This window comes from Necator americanus, chromosome V, assembly GCF_031761385.1.
Source record: "Necator americanus strain Aroian chromosome V, whole genome shotgun sequence".
NCBI classification, from domain to species: domain Eukaryota; kingdom Metazoa; phylum Nematoda; class Chromadorea; order Rhabditida; family Ancylostomatidae; genus Necator; species Necator americanus.
This window is the reverse complement of record NC_087375.1, coordinates 32,822,008-32,846,731: the sequence shown is the minus strand read 5'-3', so window position 1 is coordinate 32,846,731 and position 24,724 is coordinate 32,822,008. Positions and strand designations below refer to the sequence as shown.

The following is a 24,724-nucleotide window of genomic DNA, read 5'->3' as shown; positions in this document are numbered from 1 at the left end:
ATTTTATATACATCAACACACGAGGAAAAGTGTTCGAACTTTTTTTCAAGAAACAAGAAAAAATTCCAGAATTTTGGGCAACCTCCTTTAAAATTCTGTGCAAGGTTTTTGCAGGTGATTTAAGAAATCTGCAGGGAGTGTTGAGAATTTTCAAAGGTTTTATTGTATGATCTGCAGAATCCTGGACATAGGTTGACCTGCTAATTGCCTTGGAACGGGGTGCACATAATATTACAAAAATAAACCTTTATCAGGTCTCTCTTATCTACGATACAAACGTTAATTCCTTCTAACTAAAATTACTTTGGGCCAGTGACACTTATCTTTGGTGCGATGGTACCGCATCCACTTTCCTTTTAATATGATACCCCTATGGCTTGTGATGTGCTCCAATCGAACGCGTATCGCGGTCGTCCGGGCAGACAAACGTACCAAGTGCTGTATTTCAACATATAGAGTTAACATGTAATTATAAATAGAGGTGCCTTTCTCGTTACTACAATATTATGAATAAGCGGTGCTATAAAATTAGTATCCGTCGACATTTTTCTTCAACACCGAATAAGTATCATCATCTGGTGTTATTTTTCAATCTTCTATATTCATTTGTGCAGGTTCTGTACTGCTGGTAATAATTGGTTCTTGGATTGGCGGTCGATAAACTCCGCTTGCAGTGCCGAGTAGCCAATAGGTTTCCATGACCCCTTTGCCCTAGAATAGGATTAGTTTTCGAAGGTTCCCGGAGAACTACAGCCTTACAGTTGATAAAGTTCTGATGTACCTTAATTATAACCTCTCCTCTAGGCTCTGTTTGAAATCCTCCGACGACGTGCAGCAGATGATTCGCTTCTGCGGACAAATGAATCATTCCTGCTTGAGTGGAAATAATTATTTTTTAAATGAAAGAAAATTGGTTTGTTGAAAGAACGTGCACAGCAAAGACTCAATCTTATCCTATAAAACTAACTGTATCTGACTCGTGAAAAAAGCGTATAAGGCTTTTGGAACTAACGTTTTCCGTTGCTTTCCATTCGGCTCGCAGTATTCACTGTATCACCAAACAAACAATATCTCGGCATTGTTAAACCAACAACTCCAGCAACCACGGAACCTAAAACATTAAACTCAGACTGGAATATTTAATTTATTTCACTATCGAAGTGCATGAGACGGGCGTATTGTATATATTATTGAGCGCACTGTTGTGAATGGTCAATAACCACCAAAACCGCAGAGCCGCCAAACCGCGCGCCAGCGCGACTGTGAACTCTGCGGGCAGCCTTACCTGTATGAGCTCCTATCCTCAGATTAATCCGCTCCTGCGGCAAATGTGGTATTCGAAAGCCTTCAAGACTTTTTATGAAACCAAGTGACATATTGCATATCGCTTTGATGTGCTCTTGACCGTTTCTGTGGGGTAAACCACTAACGCATAGATAACCATCACCAATCGTTTCGACCTAAAATTTCCCACAATTGTTTGATAAAGAAGAAGTTGTGGCTAAATATTACAGCCGCTACTATCTCACAGTAATATAATAGTGCGTTGTTTTTTTTTTGCAACGACAAACAGTAACTTATTGGTAGTTAATTAAAGCTGCACATCAACTTGCCTTGTACACGTCGTGGGCGTCGATTATACTGTCAAAGACTGTGTACAGATCATTTAACAGATTCACTACCTAAAACATTGCTGCTACATGAAAGTGCTATGATAGTTTTGAACTGTGCGAAAAAAAAAATGAATTTCACAGAAATACTGTTATACTAAAGGTATTTCTTATTTTATGAGTATACTTTATTTTCCTAAACCTAAACGCTAAATTCTTTAAATTTAATTCGAAGGTCTTGACTGTGTTTAAGCGTTACCGAATATTACTTTTCTTTTCGAATAAAAAATGTAAAGAGACTAACTTGTAATGGGGTACCCCTTCCAGCAAGTTTGGTGAAGGACACCACATCTGAGAAGAATACGGTAACACTGTCAAAAGTCTCAGGTTCCACTGACTGACCAAGCTTTAGTTTGTCAGCAACTTGTCTGGAACCAAAAAACATCGGGTTTGAGCAAAATAAAGGTGATATGGCCACCGGAGCTATTTACGTGAATCATGCGCAATTTATTTCGCTTACTTCGGTAACATCCTATAGAGCAGTATGTCACTTTTCTTTTTCTCTTCCTTCAATTCCTTGGTCCTGTCCTCAACCTCAGATTCCAGATTGGAAGCGTACGTCTCAAGCATATTAAACACATGATCCATGAGATTGTCGTTCCTCAAATGACAGCTTATTTCACAGTGATTCTAGTTGTTCCTCCTGAAAGAAACTAGGATCTCTTTTAACCTGTTTGAATTCATTCCTTTCATGAGCGATTTGATCATTGCTATAGTAGGCCTTTCGGAGGGTCGCTCTGCCCAACAGTCACGTATAAGATGGAGCTGAAAATCACTTTGGACTTTTCCGATTCTCTTCAGTAAATTAGTGTTGAATGGGATAATCAAATTAAAGAAAAGGTTATCGAAACAGTTGTGCATAAAAACTGGGCTAATATGTTACGTATTACGTAATTAATTATGTTTACCAGGAATGCTCCAACAAAAGTTCGAGTATACTTCATGTCACGAGCTCTATTTGCCTTCTGAATTCTTCAAATCAAAGGCACATTCTGGTAAATGTTAGTACCGGCGCCTACATGTATCAATTAACCTATGAATAATGAAGGTAACTTTTTGATTTGTTTGAGCTGTAGCCACGGTTGGTACTAATCTTCATTAACATCTAATGCTTCGGTGTTATCGTCTTTGTCAGCGCCGAGAAATCCTAAACCATTAGTGATTTTTGTTCTCAAGCGGCTCATAACCCTACAGAAAGCATTCAAATGATAGATCAACTCAAAGGACAAAACATCGGTTAGTGCTTAGATCATTTGTTGAATTTGACAGCGTAACAGGCCAGTACAAGAAATGCGGGTCACAAGGGGTTTTATGAGATACCTGACTGCCCGCTGGTAGTTGTAAACCCGCACTGATCTTGATATGGGTCTAATTCGTTTGTGATCGCAACACACTCATTCTTTCTGTCCATTTTTTGAACTATTGATAGTTATCCAAAATGCATCCAGCGTTCTGCGTGCTGTGATATTGGACTCTAGAGGTAGCATCTCAGCTTCCACCTCTATTCGGAATTCTGATGGCGTATTCTGCAGTGTGCTCCGAGTGGGGTAGATAGTTTAGATTTTGTGAGCCCATTTGGATGCTCCTTTACCGAATAGATAGAGAGCGTCCCATTTCCCCTATATGATCGTTACCATACGATCTGGATGTGATCCTATACACTATCGCTGATACCGTGTAATCACCCTCTCTGCCACGTGGGCAACCCACGCAGGTGGGAGTTGCCCACGTGTTAGATTCGGTCATATACACGATTATGTACCAGCTGATGCTTGAGATTTCCTGGTGGTATTTCCAGAACCCTCACGTCGTCCTGAATACCCATTTTTAACAGACAGCTCCGCTCTGCTCAAACAATCACATATGTGTATGTATGTCACATACGGAATCCTCTTTTGGCTATCCACATCCACTGCGTTCAAGAGAGTTTTTGTGCTTCTCGACCAACACAGTCTCCAGATGGGTTCCTATTGGATATTCCCCCTCTATGGCCTGATCTACAGATGAGACAAGAAAACAGAATAGCTGAGCAACTATCTATGCCATTTCCTGCGTACAATGTGTAAATCACCGGATCCTATCCCTACTGGGGACAACAAATTCTGAGTGTTTGTAACATGAGTATATTCTGTTTCGAAGCAGCGAAAAAAAACATTGATTCCAACCTCTCTAGTGCGCAACGCCGAAGAATACGTGAGATCCGCAGTCTTTGTGCGTGTGGGAAGACTAAGGTCTCCGTTATAAGGGAGAGTAATTTGTTGTTTTATCACGTGAACTAGACATAGCGATTAAACGTCATGAGGATGACACTATACTTTCCTTTTTCCGCGAATGAATCTAGAAAGCAATATCGCCGTCCAAATACGGTTTGGCTTGAAACAGCTGGCACAGAAGAGCTACCAAAAAATCTTATTATGCGTCTCAAAAATGACTTACTTGTGTACCCAGTCCTATACACTCTAATAAAAACTCACAATCTTTCTGAGAAAGGTCTCGCTTCGAGTAACCCACATGCCTTTAAAGTGAGACCTATAATAAATGGTGTTGGGGAGGGTGCCTACAGATAGGAACTTCCTGGTTGCTTAAATGAGTTGCTCGGATATGTCCCTGCCCACCTTAATAGTTCTAACAGCTTCCTCAAACAAATTCGCAGCATCACCTTCGGACATAACTGCGTCGTATAGTCCTTTGACGTTAGGTCGCTCTATATGAACGTTTCAAACGATGTAGCTATCCAGGCTGCTCACGCAGCATCAGGCTTGGTTAAACATGTACAGATTCAACATTGTGCAGACCATGACCCTGATAAACGAGTGCCTGATTTTCTCTTTTTTCCAGTGGTCGGGAAGGTATTACCGACAAATTAGAGGGGACAAAGGCTGGCACTCACTCTAGCCATTGTTTTCATGCCTAAAATCGAAATGCCTATACTAGACCGCAAACCATTTCTGTACTGCGGTTATATTGATGATTTTTGCTCAATCTTCTCAGGTGTGCACCCACATTAACTTCGCGAGGGAGCATTCGATAGACAACTGCTTAGCTTTCTTAAATGTGCACATTTATTTGTGGAGTGGGATATTAGAGACTAAGTAGTATACACGACCTAATACGGTACGGTCTGTAAATCTGGATCATAAACTGCCAATATTCAATAGGTACCCATCTAGAGACTGTGTTGCTCGACAAGCACGACAACTCTCTCGAAGATCCAACGTAGTGGCTGGCCAAAAAAGCATTCCGTTCTGTTTACCTTACATGTGTGATAATTTTAGGAGAACGGTACGGAGCTACGCGGTCTACGGAACGACGTGAGGGTTGTGGAAATACCACCAGCAAACTTCAAATGTACGTACTGGTACTGGTACGTAATCGTGCATATGACCGAATCTACGCAATTCCCAGCTGCGTGGGTTGCCCACGTGCAGAGAGGGTGATTGCATGAAGTCAGAAGTGTGTAGTATCGCATGCTGACTATTATATAGGGGAAACGGGACGCGTTCATGAATTCATTATAGTGAGGGAGCATCCAAATGAGCCCGCAAAATCTAAACTATCCACGCCACTCGGAGCACACTACGGACTACGTCATCAGAGCTCCGAAATAGAGGTATGTTAAGTTGGTGCTTTTCGGGTCCAATATCATAGCACACAGAACACTGGAGGAATTTTGGATAACTGCCAAAAGCACAAAAATGAAGAGAAAGATTGGGTACATTGCGATCACAAACGAATTAGACTCATATCAAAATCAGTGCGGGTTTAGAATTACGGGCAGTCAGGTCCCTTATGAAAACCTTTGTGACCCGTATTTCTTGTACGTGGTGGTTTGTTACGTTGCCCAATTCAACAAATGAAGTAAGCGCTAAACAATGTTTTGTCCTTTGAGTTGGTTTTTCATTTGAATGGTTTCTGTAGGGTGATGAAGCGCTTGAGAGGAAAAACCACAAATGGCTTCCAATTTCTCGGCTCTGACGAAGGCAATAACGCCGAAACGTTAGCTGTTAAAGACATCACCCCACGAATCTGAGGTGGTACGGATATCCGGTGGAGTACTCGTATACGGGATCGTAGACTATTGAGAGAAGGGTGATTCCGTTCATTTCTTCCTAATTGCCGTAGAAAACGCTCGGAAGATTCTCGAGCGTTCCGGCGCACTATTTTCTACAGTGAGTTCGATTGGAGAGCGCCAGCCATGTGCACGCGCCGCATCTTCCGCGCCGTTTTTTACAGCAAGTAGGAAGACGGAATAACACCTCTCTCCATAATCTACTATCCCGTACACGAATACTCCAGCTGAAATCCGTGCCACTCAAATTCATCGGGTGATGCCTTTAATAAAGATCAGTACCAACACTGGCTACAGCTCACAAAAATCAGTGAAAAGCTTCGTATTCAATATGCTAAGATTCAAAAAACTCAAGTCAAGGACAAAACGTTCTGAAACTCACTAGAGCGGGGCTAACATCGAGGTCAGTATCGACGTTTAACTCAGGTCTTGCTGGCATATGTCCTCCTTTCCTCACCATGTACAAGATTTCTGTGAAAATTCAAATTTTCCCCGTTCTATACTGGCATTGATGTTGAGAAGCGCTTTCTACAGTTATACGATATGCCAAACGAAGTTGATCATGCAGAAACCTACCTTCAGGATCTTCTTTTTTATTGCTAAGGTTCCACGGCGAAGTTTTGGTGATGACTTGTGCACATATTATTCCGAAGCTGGAACAAATTCATGGATGGAAAATCTGGACTAAGAAAGAGTAGCTACTAGACGATTTACTTTTTACCTACATGAAGGTGGAGAGGAAATACGGTAAATCTTCCTTTCTGCATTTTTTTCCTGCTTACCCACTGTAGGACTTTGTTTTTTTCTCTCTTCGGATATGCGTAATGTGGGATCTTGCTACTTAGTTTTCTTCCAACAAGAATGAGAAAATTAGGAACTACTAAAAAGTTTTCAGTGCATATTTCGAGGTTTTTTATGGGTAAAATGTGTTTATTGTTATGACTTTTCATGCCTTTCGCTTCTACTCGCTGTGTTTTCGTCATTACTCTCAGACAACCTTTTCCTGCTCGATCTCATATTTAAGTAAGGCCTAATAATTCCATTCTTTAACGCTGTGATAGGTGATAAGGAAATGTCAGCCACTTCTGTCCTGATTTGAGATTTGAGTAAGGCCTAATTATATCGTTTGAAACTGCATCATGACAAGGAAATGTGCGGAGTTTCAAGAAGCATTACGTGTTTACTGGTTTGTACATTCGTAGCACCGTTTTGAATAATTTCACCTGTAAACATCTCCCTCCTGGCTGCCAGACCGATCGTTCTTACGGAGAAGCTCCGGGGCCGTCCAAAGTAGGTCTAGAATGGCAAAAATGATCCAAATATTACATTATGTGCCTAACTGTTGTGGCAAGTTTTACCTTTAGGAGCGCGGTTATCAAGAGCCCCTATTTTTCGCAATCCATAGTTGGATATTTTAATTTGCCATCGATCGTCAATCAAACAACATTGTGACGTTAAAAAACCGTGGTACTGTAGAAATGAGTTATGGATGTAGGACAAACCCTGAAATCACCATTTTTTAAAGGCGGATTTCCTGAAACTTTGAATGTATTTCGCTAACTCACATTAGAAATGTCGCGAAGCAGCGAAAATATGAAGAAATTGTCCATGGTCATAGATCCTTTCGTAATAACATCGTCGAGACTACCGCGAGCACAAAATTTCCATATTGACATCAGCTGTGGGGCGTCTTGGCACAGACCGATAAATCGATTCAGGTTGTCGTTCTCGATCTCTCGCATCTGCATAATTTTTGCAGCTAAGCTTCTGTATTTTATAGGATTAGAACACTTTATTATTTCAGAATGACATTTTGCCAGTGCAAGATTCGTTATCACTTCATTGTAATATTGTTTCCAAGGGATCATACCATGAATCTGGCGTAGTCAGGGAATTAAAGGGAAAAGCTTGAGATGGGGTTGTAGATTGCGGATCTGCCGTGGTTCCGCTGATCTCCCACTAAAAAAAACGGCGTGGGAGGCGGCGTTCTTTCCTACGAAATCAGTCGCCGTGCGCCGCGTCCACGAGCAGAAGATCAATTATTTGTCTTCACAAGTGCATTCAAATAAAATCAGTGAATAGGCTGGTGAAGTGATCGAGGCGTGTACAAGAGTGTGCATTCTCGTAGGAATTATAGCGGTTCCCACGGTGTTTTTTTTTACGACGATTAGCGTTAAGCTTGCCCTTAAAAATTCGAACTGGCACTTTCAGAAATATTTTCATCAAATTCTCCGAACAATTTCCAATTTCAAAATAATTTCTTAACTAGTGTTTATACATACCTTTCTCATCTCGTGGCAATCCTGAGACTCCATTCTTACCCTAGCTTCGTGTTTCCTGGCAGCAACATTTTCTTTCTGTACAAATTTCTCATTAGAGTTCAACACTAGACCAATCGTCGTTCATATGTTCAGTTCCCAGAAAAATTCTCTATTCCCATGTTTTCAGCATAAATTCACCAATATGAACTTTTTTAATTCAGAATGTTGGCCAGCTCGGGCAAATTTAAGCAAACTTCTGAATTGCTAGTGATTTAAAGTACTGGAACGTTTTGGCCACTTTGAGTGAAGTTTGTTCAGAAGATTTTCTCAACAGATAACCTTAAGATAAGTTCACTGAAATAAAATTATGGTTGTATCTCAATAATTAGTTTATTAGTTGACCTGGTAAAAATAATAGTTGAAATTCCTCGTTTCCCCTTGATTTTCAAATGTTATTCTTGTGGACGTTGAACTTACACCACTTTGGAGAGAACGGTGACTGGCCTCGCCCTTCTAAACAAAGTTTTGTTTCCTCTTAGAAATGTAGGTATTCCTGGAGAGATGAAAATTTAAAAGCTACCTTCTTGCTAACACTTTCCAGAGAACTAAATGGTATTTGCCACATTTGGTTTAAACGTTCAGTCTCTTTCCTTCTTGCTCTGCAAGGAAAATAGAAGGATATGGCAAAAGTTACTCAAATAAATTCCTTTTTCAGAAGAAATTATGTCCGGTCCTGAGGTGAAAAAAACGTTGACGCGTTCGTGAAAGACCGCTGGAAAAATGAAAAAAAAGCAATGTGACTGACTGGATGGAGTAAATTATCCCGAGAAAACCAGCGATTATTGCACAAAGCAAGATAAATGCAGCGACAATGAACCATGCAAGATATTTGACGAGAACATTTTCGGGGCACTGTAAATAGTCAGATAAGCTTTTGCAAGGAGGAAATGCAACGAATGCAATACGTCACCTGTTTCCCACTAAATCCGCAGATAGGCTCATCGAGCGGTGGTCCTCCTCCCCATGACCACCAAATTTCGGTTGCATTTGTAACTTTGAAAAACTAAACAGAGATGGTAATTTCTCATAAATTCTCTACATTTCCTGCTGAAGTTCCGGGTATCACAAAATCTTGGACGTTGGGCTTTCTACACGAGTAAATGGGAGAGGAGTTAGTTTATGTGAGGCGGATCGCTTAATTTTCCACGAATCGAGTAAAACGCGTTTGAAGTAGCCTTGTGCCTTTCTATCTCTTTAACAATGCAGCTTACTATAGCAGATGGGACGCGGACAGGGTGTGCGCATTCGCGAGTGGGAGGGGTAACTTCCGAATGTTTTGATAAAGCTTGCTCAAAAACTTCTCTCTGTTGGTAACTCGTGAACACGCGGAGTTCAATTTCACTTCATTGTTGCGCACCACACGCTATGTATTAGGGTATTCGGAACGTATCTGCCGAAAATTTCGCAGTTGCGCAGATTTTTTGAGATGTTCTGGAAGTTCCTGTTTTAAACGTGTTATATAAGGACACTACCGCTTGTAACCACATATCTGGCTCGCCTATTTCATCCTATAATGGCCAAACATTCCATCCAAATTCGACACGTACTCCTTTACGAGTTCGAATCTGGCCACCCCGCTGCTGAAGCCCATCGAAACTTAACATCGAAACCTCAAGGAAGGCTAATCCAAAAATGGATCGCCTAGGTAGAGGCGAAACGATCCATTTTTGAATTTTATTCTCTATTTTATTTATTTTGATTTTTTAAGTCAAGTATTCGGCACTGAAGCCCCTCCTGAGTGGTCTGTGCGCGCCTGGTTTCAGCGCTTCACAGCCGGAAACAAGATAATCGAAGATGAGCCTCATTCTGGGCGACCGACTGCAATATCGTTAGACGAACTGAAGAATCTGGCGAAGCAGCATCCATATGAAGGTGTGCGGTATTTCGTTGCCGGTTTTGGCTGTTTGCTGTCCACCGTGAGCAATGAACTGCAATCTCTCGAAATGGTGAAAAAGCTCGGTCAGTGGCTCCCACATGCATTGAGCGACGGCAACTGCCAAAGACACTTGGACATCTGCACTCAGCTGCTCCAGAAGCCGCAGATTCCACTGGTTGGACACTATTGTTACTATAGATGAAAAATGGTCCTCTACGTCACCTACACCCACAAACGTGCGTGGTGCGCTGGCGATGAAATGCTGGACCCTTTCGTAAAAGGTGAAATTCATGAGTAGGTCATGCTGAGCGTCTGGTGGGGAGTTCATCGAATCTACCGTTTTGAACTGCTGCCGGATAACACGACAGTTACTGCTGAGGTCCACTGTGCCCAACTGCAAAGACTGGCAGACAAGATCCACAAGGAGCACTCGAAGCTCGACAAAGTTTGCCTGCTGCACGGTAACGCGCGCCCTCGCATCGCGAAGAAGGCTTTCCAGAAAATTCTGGAGCTCGGATTGGAAGTTCTACGGCACTCACCGTGCAGCCCGGACCTAGACTCGAGCGACTACCACCTCTTCCGATTGCTTCAGCATCACCTGGGAGAGAAGCGCTACGATTATCGTGACCACCTCGAAAATGACCTTCAGGCTTTCTTCGTCTCCATGTCGCCGGAGTTCTACGCCAAAAGAAACCGTGATCTTGTGAGACGTTGGCAGAAGGCTGTCGATGTTGATGGAGATATTTCGTCGAATAATAAAATGTTGTTAAAAAGTTGTGTTGCTTTGAAATTTTGCCGTATTTCGGCAGATACTTTCCGAATACCCTAATACTTGTCAGACCCAAGTCGTTTAACTGTTTTCAACTGTTCAACAGTTCAACACGCGAAGAATTGAATTCCAGTAGTCTGCGCCTCCAAAAAAGTTACCGGATAGTGTTCAAGTTCGCGACTCTCACAGCAAAACCTTATAAAAACCTTATTTGTTCCAACGTGTGCGGGTGAAGCGCAGTCGATAAGATATTCGGCTGCCTACGCGTTCGACCTGAGGCTCGAATCTATCCTAGTGCAATGCAAGCCTTTCATCCCTCCGGAGTCGATAAATTGATACCAGACTTGTTTTGAGCATAAAAACAATGAATTGATATTGATACATTGACTAACCCCTGCAAGTCATTGTAGGTACGCTAGGTACGCGTTCGTAAACCTCAATCGATTCTGAGTTGAAGTGAAGGCGTTGACGCCTTAGAAGCGGATTGATTAACGCGAGATTGGTCAAATTATGTCCCAATTTTGTTTGGTATGCGTGTTTATAGTGTTTTCGTACTGTATACACGTTATTGAATCGTGCTATTTTGTGCTTTTTGGAAGGGGATGTGGCCTAGAACGTCACCTTGAGAGTTTAAAAATAGCGTAGCACGACACTGACGTTGCATAGGAACCCCAGGGCAGCATAAAAACATAAAAACTTCCCTAACTTCTTTTCTTCCACAATTTTCTTCCTTTTAAGTGACGTTCGAGACGCATTCTTTTACTTTATCAAATAGTTCCTAAGAGTTCCACGAGCTAAATTAGCGGAAGAAGCACAAATTGCGTCAAACGTGCTGCGGTAACCTGGGCAGACATATAAGTACTCCCAAGTTTGTATGCTCTATAACACCAAACGTAAACGTGCACTAAAGAACACTAGGAAGTACACTGCAGAAAAGTTCTAATATGGTCGCTTTGTTTTATTTTCTCGAATGCTTACTCTTTGTGTTCCCTATGAAAAACTACCTTCGAGAGTAGAGCAAGTGTGCAGAAATTGAGGGCAAGCAACTGACCCCATTATAACCATCTACATCAATTGTGCCATATAATACTTGTTCTCCATTCCTATCCAAGCCATCGAGGTAGAAGACAGGTTTGCGTGTACCACTTTTTCCCATTACGATTTTACCCGACACTCCTTGAACATTATTGTTGGAAATATTCTAAATTTATGCCTATTTAATTGTTAAGTAAAGCTAACCTTGGAATTCCATCACAATATTGCGAATGATCTTAGTTCCATCTCGATACGCCGATGGATCTTGCCTCAGTGTTGCGTTGAGGGCTCGTGCGTAAGCGTAGAATACGTCATTGAGTTGACCCGCATAAGCACCTGCCTGTAACGTTACTGTTTTCAGAAGTGTTTTTTACTGGTTCAAGTTCATCACTTGAAAGTGTTCTAATGAGTTTTTCCAAGTGTACGCACAGGACTACGTACATAATCACTCACTGCATACAGACGGAAACACAAATAGAAATCATTATCTGTGTATGTAAGTCACAATCCATCTATGTAGAGCAATATTTTGTCTGAGAAAACGAGTTGAGTTGTGCTAATGTCACTGATCTCTTTCATAGGTAAACCAAAGTATTAGAAGATAGTATTTCTCCCACACGTTAGAAGTTAGGGGGCGGACATCGTCAACAAGCATCCATTACTTCTCTCAAAATGTAGGGGAGCTCTGCGTCACGACCCTAACTGCTCCCGTCACCTACGCTTCAACGTTGACTCTTTACTCTTTTGCTTCGAGGCCGCCAACAGGTGCACTACCCAGGGGAGGCTGCGAGGTTTACCAATTATAGCTCAGTCCAGTTGCTCGTAATCGATCAACCTGGTTCTAGCTATAACTGCAGGATTGCTGCTATCTTAAATATCAATTGAAAGTTGTGCGAAATTCTCCGAAGTAAATGTCGAGGATGGGCGTAAACTTTTACCATTGAAAAGGAGGAATAGTATTGTCATGAATAAACAATTTACGTTATAAGTATGGCGGCTAACAATCTGCATTTATTGTGTCGTCACTGCTTTCCGAATGATACTGACTTACTGAATTAACTGGGGTAGGGCAAGTAAAAATGACGTGGAGAGAAGAGTTTCAAGTTGCAAGAAGTACGTCAAAGGAAAGGAAATACTTTGCTAAGCTACTTATGCTTTTCCTTTTTGATTGGCTGTTCACTGAGATAACAACGAATAGCTTATCTTTTCTTTATTTCTGATGAAACCTGGTTTCATCTCAGTGGTTAAGTTAAATCAGAGAAAGACAGGTACTGGGCAGCGGATAGCCGTGTCACTTCCACCATACACCACTGGATGGATCAGAAGGTTGATCTGTAATGTGCAGTGTCTGCACGCCGCATTACTGGTTCCATTTTCTTTCATCGGTCGGTGAATTCTGAGCGTTACATTTCCAACATTCTCAATTCATTTGCACTGAGGAGGAAAAGACCTAAAGTTACTTCCAAACTGTCCATTCATTCTGCCGAACCATGGGTCACATTCACACAATCTTCACACTTGAGAAAGTTGTTAGCAGAGGTCAGTCTAATCTCGGTCCTAGTTGGCCACCCAGGTCACCTGTCATTGAGCGATTACTTTTTCTGGGGGACCCCGAATACTAAAGTGTATCGCAACAACCCTCAAAACCTTCAAGAACTGCAATTGAACATTTCTGATGAGACTGCTGCCATTCCAGCAGTCCAGCTTCAATCTGCCTTCCCCAACTTGCTGACCAGGTCTCAAAGCTGCCGAGACTTGAATGCCGTTCATTTTCAACATCTCCTGTAAGCAGGTTAGCGAACTATCTCCTTTTTGATTGTGTACTTGTGTTGGCTTTGAATAATCTGTTTGCTAAGTCGTATCTCGTGGGATGACGAGACGTTTGAGAGAGTAGATTACACGTGTCCTTGATTTTTCCAGGTTCTAAACAAGGCGACGACGCCAAAACGTTAGCCAGAATAAAGATCAATAACAATCTTTGCTCTGCTCAAAAAGTAGTACACAATCAAACTCTATGATGCCAAGATTCAAAGAAGGTCGAACTTGGAACTATCTCCTTTTTGTTGATGTGTTTCTTTGTAACGTGGAATTCTTTTCCCCAGGCCACTTTTATTTGCCCCACCCTTTATACTGCTTCGTAACAAAGAATAACTCACACTCGAATAATTTTCTCCTCTGCACTCATCAGTGCAATTAAATGGAGGATCTTTCATTCGTGAGATAACAAGTTTGCCAAATGCATCATCTTCCTTGTCAAAGACTTCTCCAGCTCCCATATGCTAAGAGGATATCCATTAACGTGTCATCTCATTCCATATATAAATCTAAGAAGGGAAACTATTCACTTTTTTCCTTACTTTCTGCATTGTTTCAGGCGTTTGATCACTATTTTCGAAATTCTCAATGTTCTCATAACAAAACTCACTTCCGAAATAACTAAAGTATGCTGAAATGCCATTTTTGCTTCATCATCCCTTCCGTCTTTTGAATCCATAGTGTCTTCCCAAATACGTCTCTGCTTGCCTCCTTCGAGCATTATCGCTGTAAGTACACATGATTGTCCTACACTGATCTTAGTGACGTCAAGAACACACATTGAGAACTTACTGTATCCTTTAGATTTTGTGTCGGCAAAAATGAACACGTACTCTGAGGTTAGGAACCCTCCATCCTTCGCTGCTAGCATAAACGATCTTTTCAGATCGTTTCTTTCATTCAGGCAAACGACAATAACTGAACCAAACTTCGATATTATTTATCTTTGATTATTAGGTTGGTGCTAAAGTTTTGCATCAAATTTCAAACAATTGCAACTTTATTGTTCATAGATACCAATCAACAAAATGATGATCATCATGACTCACGTATGTCAATGATTCAATTCGTTTGTCCAGCGCTTCATCAGACTATCAAACTCACAAGTCGAGAACTCCAACGGCTGAGAGTCGAAAAAGGACGAACTTTCCAGCTCTTTCTGGTCATCGAATTTCTTCTCCAGTAGTTGCATCTTCAGTGCGCGCAACAAATGGCAGTCAGACGGTACCGAGTTAGGAGAACAACCTGCGACAGAACTTTCCAATCAAGTTTGGCATTTTCCTGGCGAGTAAGCATCACGACAAAACCCCGACCTCACGTGGCAAAGCTTACTCTCTAGGGAATGGCCAAACTTGATTTTAAAGTTCTGGCGCACCCTGCTTGTCCTCCTGACTTGACCCAGTCTGACTGCCATTTGCTGGGCATTTAAGCTGCAACTACTAGAGGAAAATTTTGTTGATCAAAAGGAACTAAAAAGTGAGATTTCGCGCTTCTTTGACGCGCAGCCGCCACAGTTCTGAACTTCTGCAATTGATAGTCTGATGAAGCGATTGACATAAGCAGTGGATCATGATGGTCATTATTTTGTTAATTGATGTCTATCGTGCGACATAATAGCGCGCTTATTGAGTCACATGTGTTTGTGTGTGTATGTGCAACAAATTTCCAGGAATCAGGGTCCCACGCCGTCGAATTTGTGCGTCGCCACCGCAAAGTGGTAAAATGAGGTAGGCGGGTGTTACGGCGTTAAAGTGATATGCCCCTGTGCAGTAACCGCTGCTATAATGCGATAAAATGGGGTGGGAGCGTTGGATTAGCCCGTCGGTGCCAGAAAGCAGTAAAATGGTCACGGCCCCAAGTTGTCGGATTCGTGCGCCGGCAGCAAAAAAATGGTAAAATGGTTCAGATGGTTCTCAAGTTGAATTGATACGCCACGGCGCTAGTACCGCGCAATAACTCCAAGTGAATTTGTGAAGAAGTAAAAGAAACGTTGTAAGCTACTTTATATCCGTGAAAGTAGCTGATTTGTGTTTACGTGCTCCTTCGCATGTCTATTCAAACGGCACTTTTGCCTCATCAGCCTGGTAACATCCATACTTCAGATATTGGAAACGCAAATGCAAATGGCTGATTAAATAGTTGCTAACAGTTTACACGATCTGACGTTAAACCTGATTTTTATCAGTACAGTGATGAAGTTCGTGTTCTTTTATGTTAGTGCATTATTCTGCGCTGACTAATGTGAAGAAAGAGAAGAAAAACTCATGCTTCGAATCATTTTTCCAAATTGTTACGGTATCGAAGGAATATACAATATGTAGTTTGATTGCCCTCCAAACGTAGTATTCGCGCGTTTAGGAAAAGAATCATGAAATCATCACTTCAATTCATCCTCATTCTATGAATCCTTAAATTTCTAAAAAAAAGGACGAAATAAGCGTCATTAGAAAAATACAAATTTAATTTCATGTAAAATGCTACTATATTAAATTTCTATTGATCAGTGAGGTCCGGCGCTAGCGGACGTTCAGACTGCACAACTATAAAGTTATAATTATGTGAAATTTGGTCTAAGATTTTTGGACAACGTAATACTGGAGGGTATGCTACGGGCTCATTTTGGAGAGTAAATGGGAGTAATTATGTTATCAGGAAAAATTATCTTATTCACAGGATGTTTGCGAAGACATTTACGTGTAGGTGCACTTATGTTCGAGTAATTCAGCTTGCAGAAAGAGTTTGAGTTGCCTGGGGTGCTTCACTGTCACTCGCGCAAACATAAGTGTAGGTAAAACGTACATGACACCAATATTACAATGCATCATATGTATAGATTAGTTTTTTCTGATTCTTACTTCTTGCACGTGTGCTGGCATTGTTTAGCGTTCGTATCACATTTGTATCCGTCATGCTCATTAGCTCTGAAGCGTAGGTGAGTGTCACATCATCTGCTTTTGAGAAGACGTTCTGAAACTTTGATTTTAGTGGAGAACTTGCAAATTAAAAAATTTAGAGGTGCCTCAATTTCAGTGATAAAGTAGACCAAAACCAGCTCCCTAAACACTTCTCTTCTCCATATATTTATGTCTATATTCTACTCTATCGGAATAGCTTCACCTCTTGAAGTACATAGGATAATAATGCTGTATATGTTTATGCACAAATTTCTCTATACTGTATTATCCTACATGCAATTACACGTTGATAGGAGAATTTTACGTTTGCTGGGACGAGCGTTCGATTGAGGCAAAAAAGTGGGACTCTGTGTATGTGTATACGTGTAAGTCCTTTTTGACCTGCTAACGTCGACCTCTGCTTGAAACACGGCAATTCGGCCAAATTTTCAACTTCTCCAAAACTTTGAAACTTTAGCTTGGAGTGGTACCAAAATGTTCATAATAACCAGCACTTTACAAATATATATCCAAACGGTGTATTTGAGTGAAAGATCATTTCATCTTAAGGTCCAGTTATCTGAGACTCAGCTCTGGTAATGCTATTTTTCAAAAAAGTCTCTGCTATGGATTCTAAGAACTCTAGTTGAGTTCAGTGGATAATTCTTGAGTTCACAAGTCGATTGATATCAAATAATGGATTAAAAAAGCCAAAATAAGCCAGTTATTGAGAAAAAAAAAAGAAAAAAGACTCCTATTCTATTTTTTTTTGTTTTCTGTCGTGGTTACTCAAAAAAACAGGTAAAAGTTAGGGCATCCGCAAAAGCAGTCGGTCACTCACGGGGCTCGGTGAATGTGGAAGATGTGCGCTAATCTCCGACGTTCCGGATAGTGCGACAACGGGGCAGCTGGGTATGTTCTCGCAGTCTTGTAACATAGCAAGCAGTCGTTAAGACCAACATGGTAACTCGAAACGTTGGCATGTTGTCAGAACGCTCGTGCGATCCAGCACCCGCACTAGGACGGATCAAAACTGCAGTCCAAACGCCAGATCTGAACGACCATGTCCGAGCAATGAAGGATGGCTGTAAATGTCATGGTGGTTTTGGTTATGGAAGTCGGGACTGGGCGCATTCTGGAGATCGCCGATTCGAACAGCCTGGTCATTGCAGACTCAGAAATCCCAAGGTGACAATTCCACCTTGCCCCCTTCTACAACTGTAGCGCAAGGACGCAAATTGACTACTCACTAATATGACATCGCGGACAGAAGTTTGTCAGCAAAGCGAAAGTCATACTTGACGAAACAGTTACAGCGGAACATTGCCCACGTATCCTCACAATCAAAATCACGCACCTAAAGCAGAACCACGATGATCGATGCTGGCCTTTTCTTATTAAGTGGTGTCGAGTAAAGGAGCAAGAAGCCGAGGTCATCTCGCGCATTCAACTGCCACCCATCCAAAACGTCTTAAGCAGGCACATGGCCGCTAGTTAATAGTGAGATCATTGAGACAGCCCGCTTAGTACTCGTTACAACACCATCTGCCCTTCGGAAGTTAGAGAAACTGATGTCGTTATGAACAAAAGAAGCAAAAGCGAAGGTCCGTAAGAGGGAGATTTTGACTCATTCTTCAACAATATGATGCTGAAAAACCTGCAAAATTACAGGAAGACGAAAAAGAACTCGAAGAAAGCGGTGCACTCCGCTAAAGCTGCCCCCTGCCGTCATATCTTTATCGTTGACTCGACTCAAACGGCGGTTCATCTACCAACTCATGAGTTCTAGACACCACCAGACCGAGGATGTCGAAACGTTTTAGGGCATCAACGACAAAAGTGGTAGCTTTCAAGTGGACTTGATAAAAGTGATAAAAGGATAACCTCTTCGAGAGCATTTCAGCAGAAGAGTTCTTCCGATCTACACCGACTTCCCTAAAACTGCCCACTGCGGTCATATCTTTAGTTGATTCGACTCAAACAGCGGTTCATCTACTAACTCATGAGTTCTAGAAACAACCTCCCCTAGCTTTATCTATAGGCGGGGCGGTTCAGCAGATAACCACTGACTTGCCGAAACTGAATCTGCTCTGAAACAACTGAAGGCAGTAAGACGGTAGGTCGATCCGATGGTAGGAACTTGTGAACTGCCTAGTGGATCTTTAGAGGCGTACCACCACTGACATGAAGCTAGCTGGCATCCAACTTGATCAAGCGTACAGACAGGCAAAATGACGTCGTATGTCGGGAAAAGCGGACCTCGTTAGTAGACGGTACGCAAGCCAAAGAAAAAGAAAGATTTACCGTAGTTATTATGTACTGCATTTGTGCATATATTTGTATGTGCGGATGTGAGAGAGGCAGAGAAGGCGAGAGTGGTTTTGCTTCTCTCGCGTAAACATAAATACCGACATTTGTATTCACGTGAGTATGTATACGTGTATGCGTGGATGACGTATGTATATTTGGCTGGTCAGCTATGTGCAAGATTGTCTAAATACCCAGTCCGTCCCTGGATTTCTCAACTGCTTCTGGCCTCGCGGATGTTAATTCACGATTCTTTACTTACTTTAGGAATAATTTTCCAGTTCATTGAAAAATCAAATTTTACCAAAAAGTCTAGAAACTGAAACATTACTTGGACGTCAGTGTTGATGACGCTGCATTTTTCATCATCTCCTAAACTTGAATAGATGAACGCAAACTGCGTCCATCCGAATGACATCAGCACGGTGTTGATCGCAATTCCAAGGCTGTAAGTAGTGATTTCTTCTTTGGGAGTAGTAGTAGAGTATTTATTCAGTGTTAAAGGAACGAAGTAGAGTGAAAATGAACGGAATTTTAAGATTTAGCAGCTTTTAAATTCTCTTTTAAGGGATAAAATTGCTGATAAATCATCTTCCACCTTCGATTAGGCTCCCTAGCTCGGAAAAATTTCAGAAAGTTGCAGAGGGAGTGTTTCTGCAAACACTTACGGAAGAGCCTATCCTCGTATTATTCACTAGAAACCGATAGCACGCAGAGAAACAAGTTGTTGTTTTTTTTTAAATGTTCCTATCAATGTATGTTTCGTTATGATTTTTTTAAATTGCTTTTAATACTGAACCTGCGGGAAAGGTTTTTGTTACCAGGACATCTTCCCTCTCTATTAGGCTCCCTAACTCCGAAAAATTTCGGGAAGTTGCAGAGAGAGTCTTCTTCTTTCATGCTCTTTTTGTTTTTTGAAAGCAGAAGAGAAAGCGTTTACTGATCTAGCTGGTACGGCGGATTCGAGTTAGAAACATAAAGTCCAGGAAGTACTAGGTCCCTGCCATAAAAAACACTATTTTTCTTATTGCGTTGGAAGAATATTCCTCGTCATTGCCAAGAGATTTTTGGAGCAAGAGCATTGATAGTGTACCAGGAAGGCGTCCCTAAGGTTTGTAGAAAATGAATAGTAAATTTTAGCTTAAGAAAATATTCATCTTAATTTTTGAAGAGTAGAGAAAGTGCGCATTATCGCATCATTTATTGAATTATCCAAAACATTCAAAACGTTTTTGCTACAATGCAGGAGAAGTTGTATACTGTACTGTGTCATTTACCTGGACGAGCTGACCGACATTATTGCTGTTGTAGGGAATCGATTCAAATTATCCAACACTGACGAAATGCTCAATCCCCATGTGAAGATCGGAATATTGTAGAAAGCAGCGTTTATGGCTGATGCGACGGCAGCTGGAAGAGCAACAATCAATTTTGGAGAGACACCACTCCTTTGAACTGAGTTTCGCCATCCATTGTGAGCGATGTATCTTCAGTGAAAAAGCCTGTCTTCACTTTTACAAGACAGTGCTATTTCAATCTCTTTTTCCACTAATTTTCCGTATTAGGAGAGCGTTTAAGCACACAATACTTTCTCCATAAATTCCCATCCATTAGCAGGGTTGGTTTTGCTGTGGTTCGGAATACTGTTCCTCGAGTTCAGAATAGTTAAGTTAAGAAAATCACAATTAAAGTGGCTTTATTTTTGTAGTGCTATATTTTGAAAAGAATCAAAATGCTAGGAAATTGTGCCCTAATCTCAAAGGGTTAGGGCGCGTTTATACTAGGATGTAGAGTATAAATTGCGCTTTTACCACTTATCGGTCAAATTCCTCAATGATCTATGGTGACTGGGATTTTGATAAACACGAATAAAAACAATCAGATTTTGATCCACATTTTTTCGTGAAAGGTGAACTCACGGTTACTGCATGTGGGTCCGATAATAGCGTCAACGTTTAGATCACGGATGAATTCGATAGTGAGCCCAGCTGCTTTCTTTTCTTCGCATTGGTCGAACAAGACTGTGAAGCTGAAATTAGTGGATTGATCTGTCTTTGCAGGCGTTCTTATTGAAGGGAAGGCCCATAGTAAGTTTTTCATTCACTTTTGTTTTAGTTGCTATGTTGATTTGTCGGGAAACTGTGAACTTTTTGCTCTTTCTTTTCTTGGAAATTGTAGAAGTTTTTTATCCAAATACATATTATAGTGTTCTCCATTTAATGTTACTGTGCCTGGATTATGTTTTTCTAGTAGTTTACAGGGGGGCTACGAACGGCATAACGTCATTATTAGTAGACAAGCACAAGGTTTGGTTGTATGAGGATGTACGATTTACTGTTGCATTTAAAGGCATCACCCCACGAATCTGAGGTGGTACGGATTTCAGGTGGAGTATTCGTATACGGGATAGTGGATTATGGAGAGGGGGTGATTCCGTCCATTTCTTCCTAATTTCCGTAAAAAACGGCCCGAAAGATGCGGCGCCGCACAAGGCTGGCGCGCTCCAGTCGAACTCCCTGTACAAAATAGTGCGCCAAAACGCCTGAAGCCGTGTCTTCCGGGCCGTTTTTACGGCAATTAGGAAGAAATGGACGGAATCACCCCCTTCTCCGTAGTCTCCCATCCCGTATACGAATACTCCATCTGAAGTCCGTACCACCTCAGATTCGTGGGGTGATGCCTTTAAGGAGTAGGAGATGATGGGAATGCAGTGAGTAGGGGGAAGTCTACCTTCACTTGAGATCCTTGCTGTTTTATCCGTAATTTGAGACAGGTTGTTAGAACTCGATCTCGTACAAGTGTTCTAATTAACTATGCTCATGGGTAGTTTTTGTGATTGTTTCTGTTCTCTATATCCTACACAAATGCCCATGAAGAACAGTGAATGGGAATAAAATTGTACATTTCTTACTTGAATTCATATCCAGGAAGCAGCGTTTCGTTAATTATTCGATCCCTTGCAATTAAAACTGCTGACGCCGTTGTCCTGAACATCACATTAGAAAAGGAACTTACACCAATGTTACAATAGGAATAAGGTGTAAAAATTAGGTTGAAAAAAGTAGTTTTCTTTGAAAGTTTCCTTTAGTACTACTTCGCCCAACTACGGTAGCATTGTTCTTTTGAAAAAAAAAGATGACTTTGTGGCTAGACACCGTTGGGGCTTGAAATACGTTAAAGGATTTGTCTTTTTAAAGAAATTCTCTGTTTTTTATGCAATGAGAACTTTGCGGGGTAAGTATGTAGCCTGAGAAATAAAATACCCATATTGAAGCTTCCTACTTTCACAATAATTGTTACTTACCTGTAACCTACAGCAATTTCTAACGCTGGTATATCTTTCACCATCAACATCCCAATATTCAGGATGCGTGCCGCACTTGGAATTGATGGACATACCTGCAAGAGAACTGCCTTCTCCGTACTTGAAATAAAAGTTATGGGAATACCACAAGTTCAGCCAGCTCCGAATACGTTCGTCTGGGTGAGCTTCATCCGCAACGCATGTGCTTTCCCTTCCACTGTTGGAAGTGCAAATGTAAAATTTCTGCGCCAGTAACAGTGTGTGTCGGTACGCTCGATTTGTGTAGAACAAAGAGAAATTGTATGTCATCCGTGAAAAGGCGCAGGAAGTGCTGCGAATGCGTAGCGGCGGTTGGCGCAGACATAAGTGCCGGCCACCACGACATTTCCACCTCGACGTCCTCACACATCTCATAATTTGTAGGTTTTACTTAGTTAGTGTCGTAGTCATTATTTATCTGCAATGTCTGCTGCCGGTTTAAAGAAAAATCAGCCACAAAGGATCTGGATCTTAACGAAATTGTCACAAAATTCATTCTCCTCAATATGTAATTGTTGAGTACTGGAGCACTAAGGTTGTAACTTAGACTGACAGATTTTTTTTGATGTGACATGACATCAAGACTGTGTTACTCGTCGGTAATTTTGGGTGGCAACGACCGCGTAACTGGTACTGGGTTGCGCTTTAGATTATCATTTTTTTGACAAGTATTCAGTTATAGAGATTTTTTCCCACTAATATCTCGAGAAAAGGGCGGGTGTGGCGCAGTCGGTTAGAGGTCCGTTGTAGCCACACGGTCAAGGGTTCGAAACCGCTCTAATGCAAACCACGCCTTTCATCCCTCCGGGGTCGATAAATTGGTATCAGACTTGTCTGGAAGGATAAAAACACTGATTTGATCATCGACTGCCCCCCGCAAGTCATTGTATGGGCCAACACGCGTTCCAAAACCTAAACGATTACGAATTCTAGTAAAACGCCTTGGCGCATCCCAAGTGAATTGATACGTCAGTGACTTTATCCTTTTAATATCTCGAGAAATCGAATATATTTCCCAGGAAAATGAATAGGAAAACAGTCAACATGAACAGTGGCGATAGAAAAACACTTCATGGAAATGCAATATATAACTTTACTTATGCACTAATTGAAATGTTATAGGATACGTCATTGTTTTTCTGTTTGATTATAAAATCCGTGCACTTACTAGGGGGACATGTACAGCAAAACTCATATTTTATTACAAGCTCTTTGTTATCTTTTCTTGCAAATGAAACAAATGAATCACCAGAATCCAGTAGATAATAATATGTAGGAACATGTAGCGAGTAGCACGTGTCTTCGGATGACATAAACAACACCGTATAGAGTGTGAGTTATCGATGAAGCCGTTTGATAGTATGTAATCCATCTATTATTGCAATGTGAGGATTCCTATGCAGATCGCTTTAGAAGTCCTAGAGTACAATTTTGTAGTATTCTAGAAGTTGGTCTTAGCGTTCACGGTGTATTATGGTACAGAGAATTAGAAAAAAAAAACTATAAAATTTACCAGCAAGAAATGTTTCTCGGATAATATTTTTGAGATTCCGTTGTAGCCAAATGGTCGATGCTCCGAAACCGCCCTCGTGTAAACCAACCCTTTCATCCCTCCCCGGGGTCGATAAATTGGTACCCGACCTGTCTGAGCGGATAAAAAAACACTGCCTTGATTATTGTCTGGCTCCAGCAAGTCATTGTATAGGGCAGCACGTGTTCCAAGACCTCAACGATTACGAATTGCAGTAAAACGCGTTGGCGCATCCCAAGTGGATTGAAACGCCAGTGACTTTATCCTTTTTATTTTTTAATCAATTTTGAGGGATTTTTCGAAACTAGTCCAAACATCTTTTCGAAACAGTACTGGTAGATAACGCCAAAAAGTTAGCCGTTGTTTAATACAGACGATCAATACCAATCTTGGCTACAGCTCAAGAAAATCAATTAAAAGTACAAGTAGAATTAAAAACTAGGTTTCCTTAACACAATACAATGACATTTTGGCTGATTTTTCCAGTTTCGGTTTGGTTTTTTTGGAAGTTTTTTTTTGGAGAGTTGATGTAGCAGTATGAGTGAGTGGAACACATCGGGAAAATCCACTCGTTACTGCTATTTTTACTTCCTTACTGAATGCAAGTAGTTTCTGGATTCACTGCAAGAAATTCAGAAGTTTCGAAACGTAGTCAAACCACTGTGATGTTAGTGTCATTAAAAATAGGAAGTAAAGTGGTAGTAGAAAGTGTGAATAAAAAGGAAATGGAACTGAAATTCATTCTGCTTGCAAACTCTCAACTTTTGTCTGTATATAACTCTGTGGTAGTGCAAAGTGATCTTCATCAGAGCTTGACCTCAGAGGTGTGAGATGTGCCTTTTCGATTGCGATCACCCTTACTCCTTACTCTACCACTATTAATGATAAGTTGCACATGAGTTTTGCGTCGTTGTTTTTTGCGTTGAAGGTGAGGGAAAGGAACACCACAAAAACTCTGTAGTTTGGCTTTAGCCGGTCGTTCAGGCCGGTTCATGACAATAAGTTGCACAATAATAGTCAAAAATGTTAAGTGTTCTACTTCCTCGCGACCTCAGCTGTGAAAGCTTTCGTCAAACTTTTAATACTACATTTAT

The 24,724-nt window shown here is 41.3% G+C and overlaps 3 protein-coding genes across 4 annotated transcripts; 2 read left to right on the top strand and 1 right to left on the bottom strand.

Annotated features, from left to right (window-relative positions):
* Window positions 1-588: 588 nt before the first annotated feature.
* Window positions 589-23,708, bottom strand: RB195_015921 (uncharacterized protein; the record flags this gene model as incomplete). Of its 2 annotated transcripts, XM_064206860.1 has the most annotated exons (29): window positions 589-711; window positions 782-873; window positions 1,013-1,111; window positions 1,286-1,460; window positions 1,915-2,038; window positions 2,131-2,271; window positions 2,341-2,435; window positions 6,122-6,210; window positions 6,316-6,392; window positions 6,963-7,035; window positions 7,098-7,242; window positions 7,305-7,481; window positions 8,022-8,096; window positions 8,581-8,659; window positions 8,806-8,912; window positions 8,971-9,063; window positions 11,757-11,881; window positions 11,945-12,080; window positions 13,897-14,019; window positions 14,166-14,281; window positions 14,348-14,473; window positions 14,660-14,800; window positions 16,411-16,522; window positions 19,088-19,202; window positions 20,034-20,166; window positions 20,676-20,785; window positions 21,668-21,742; window positions 22,061-22,155; window positions 23,613-23,708. In XM_064206860.1, 29 exons carry the CDS (start codon window positions 23,706-23,708, stop codon window positions 589-591), a joined length of 3,267 nt encoding a protein of 1,088 aa, XP_064062741.1. The 2 variants fall into 2 exon arrangements, with proteins under 2 accessions (XP_064062741.1, XP_064062742.1); XM_064206861.1 differs by lacking the exons at window positions 19,088-19,202; window positions 21,668-21,742; window positions 23,613-23,708 and adding an exon at window positions 13,388-13,522 and having other exon boundaries at window positions 20,048-20,166; window positions 22,061-22,110.
* On the top strand, window positions 10,238-10,765 carry RB195_015923 (uncharacterized protein; the record flags this gene model as incomplete). Its single annotated transcript, XM_064206863.1, has 1 exon — window positions 10,238-10,765. One exon carries the CDS (start codon window positions 10,238-10,240, stop codon window positions 10,763-10,765), a length of 528 nt encoding a protein of 175 aa, XP_064062744.1.
* Window positions 17,410-17,673, top strand: RB195_015922 (uncharacterized protein; the record flags this gene model as incomplete). The annotated part of the gene is made up of 1 exon (XM_064206862.1): window positions 17,410-17,673. One exon carries the CDS (start codon window positions 17,410-17,412, stop codon window positions 17,671-17,673), a length of 264 nt encoding a protein of 87 aa, XP_064062743.1.
* Window positions 23,709-24,724: the final 1,016 nt, after the last annotated feature.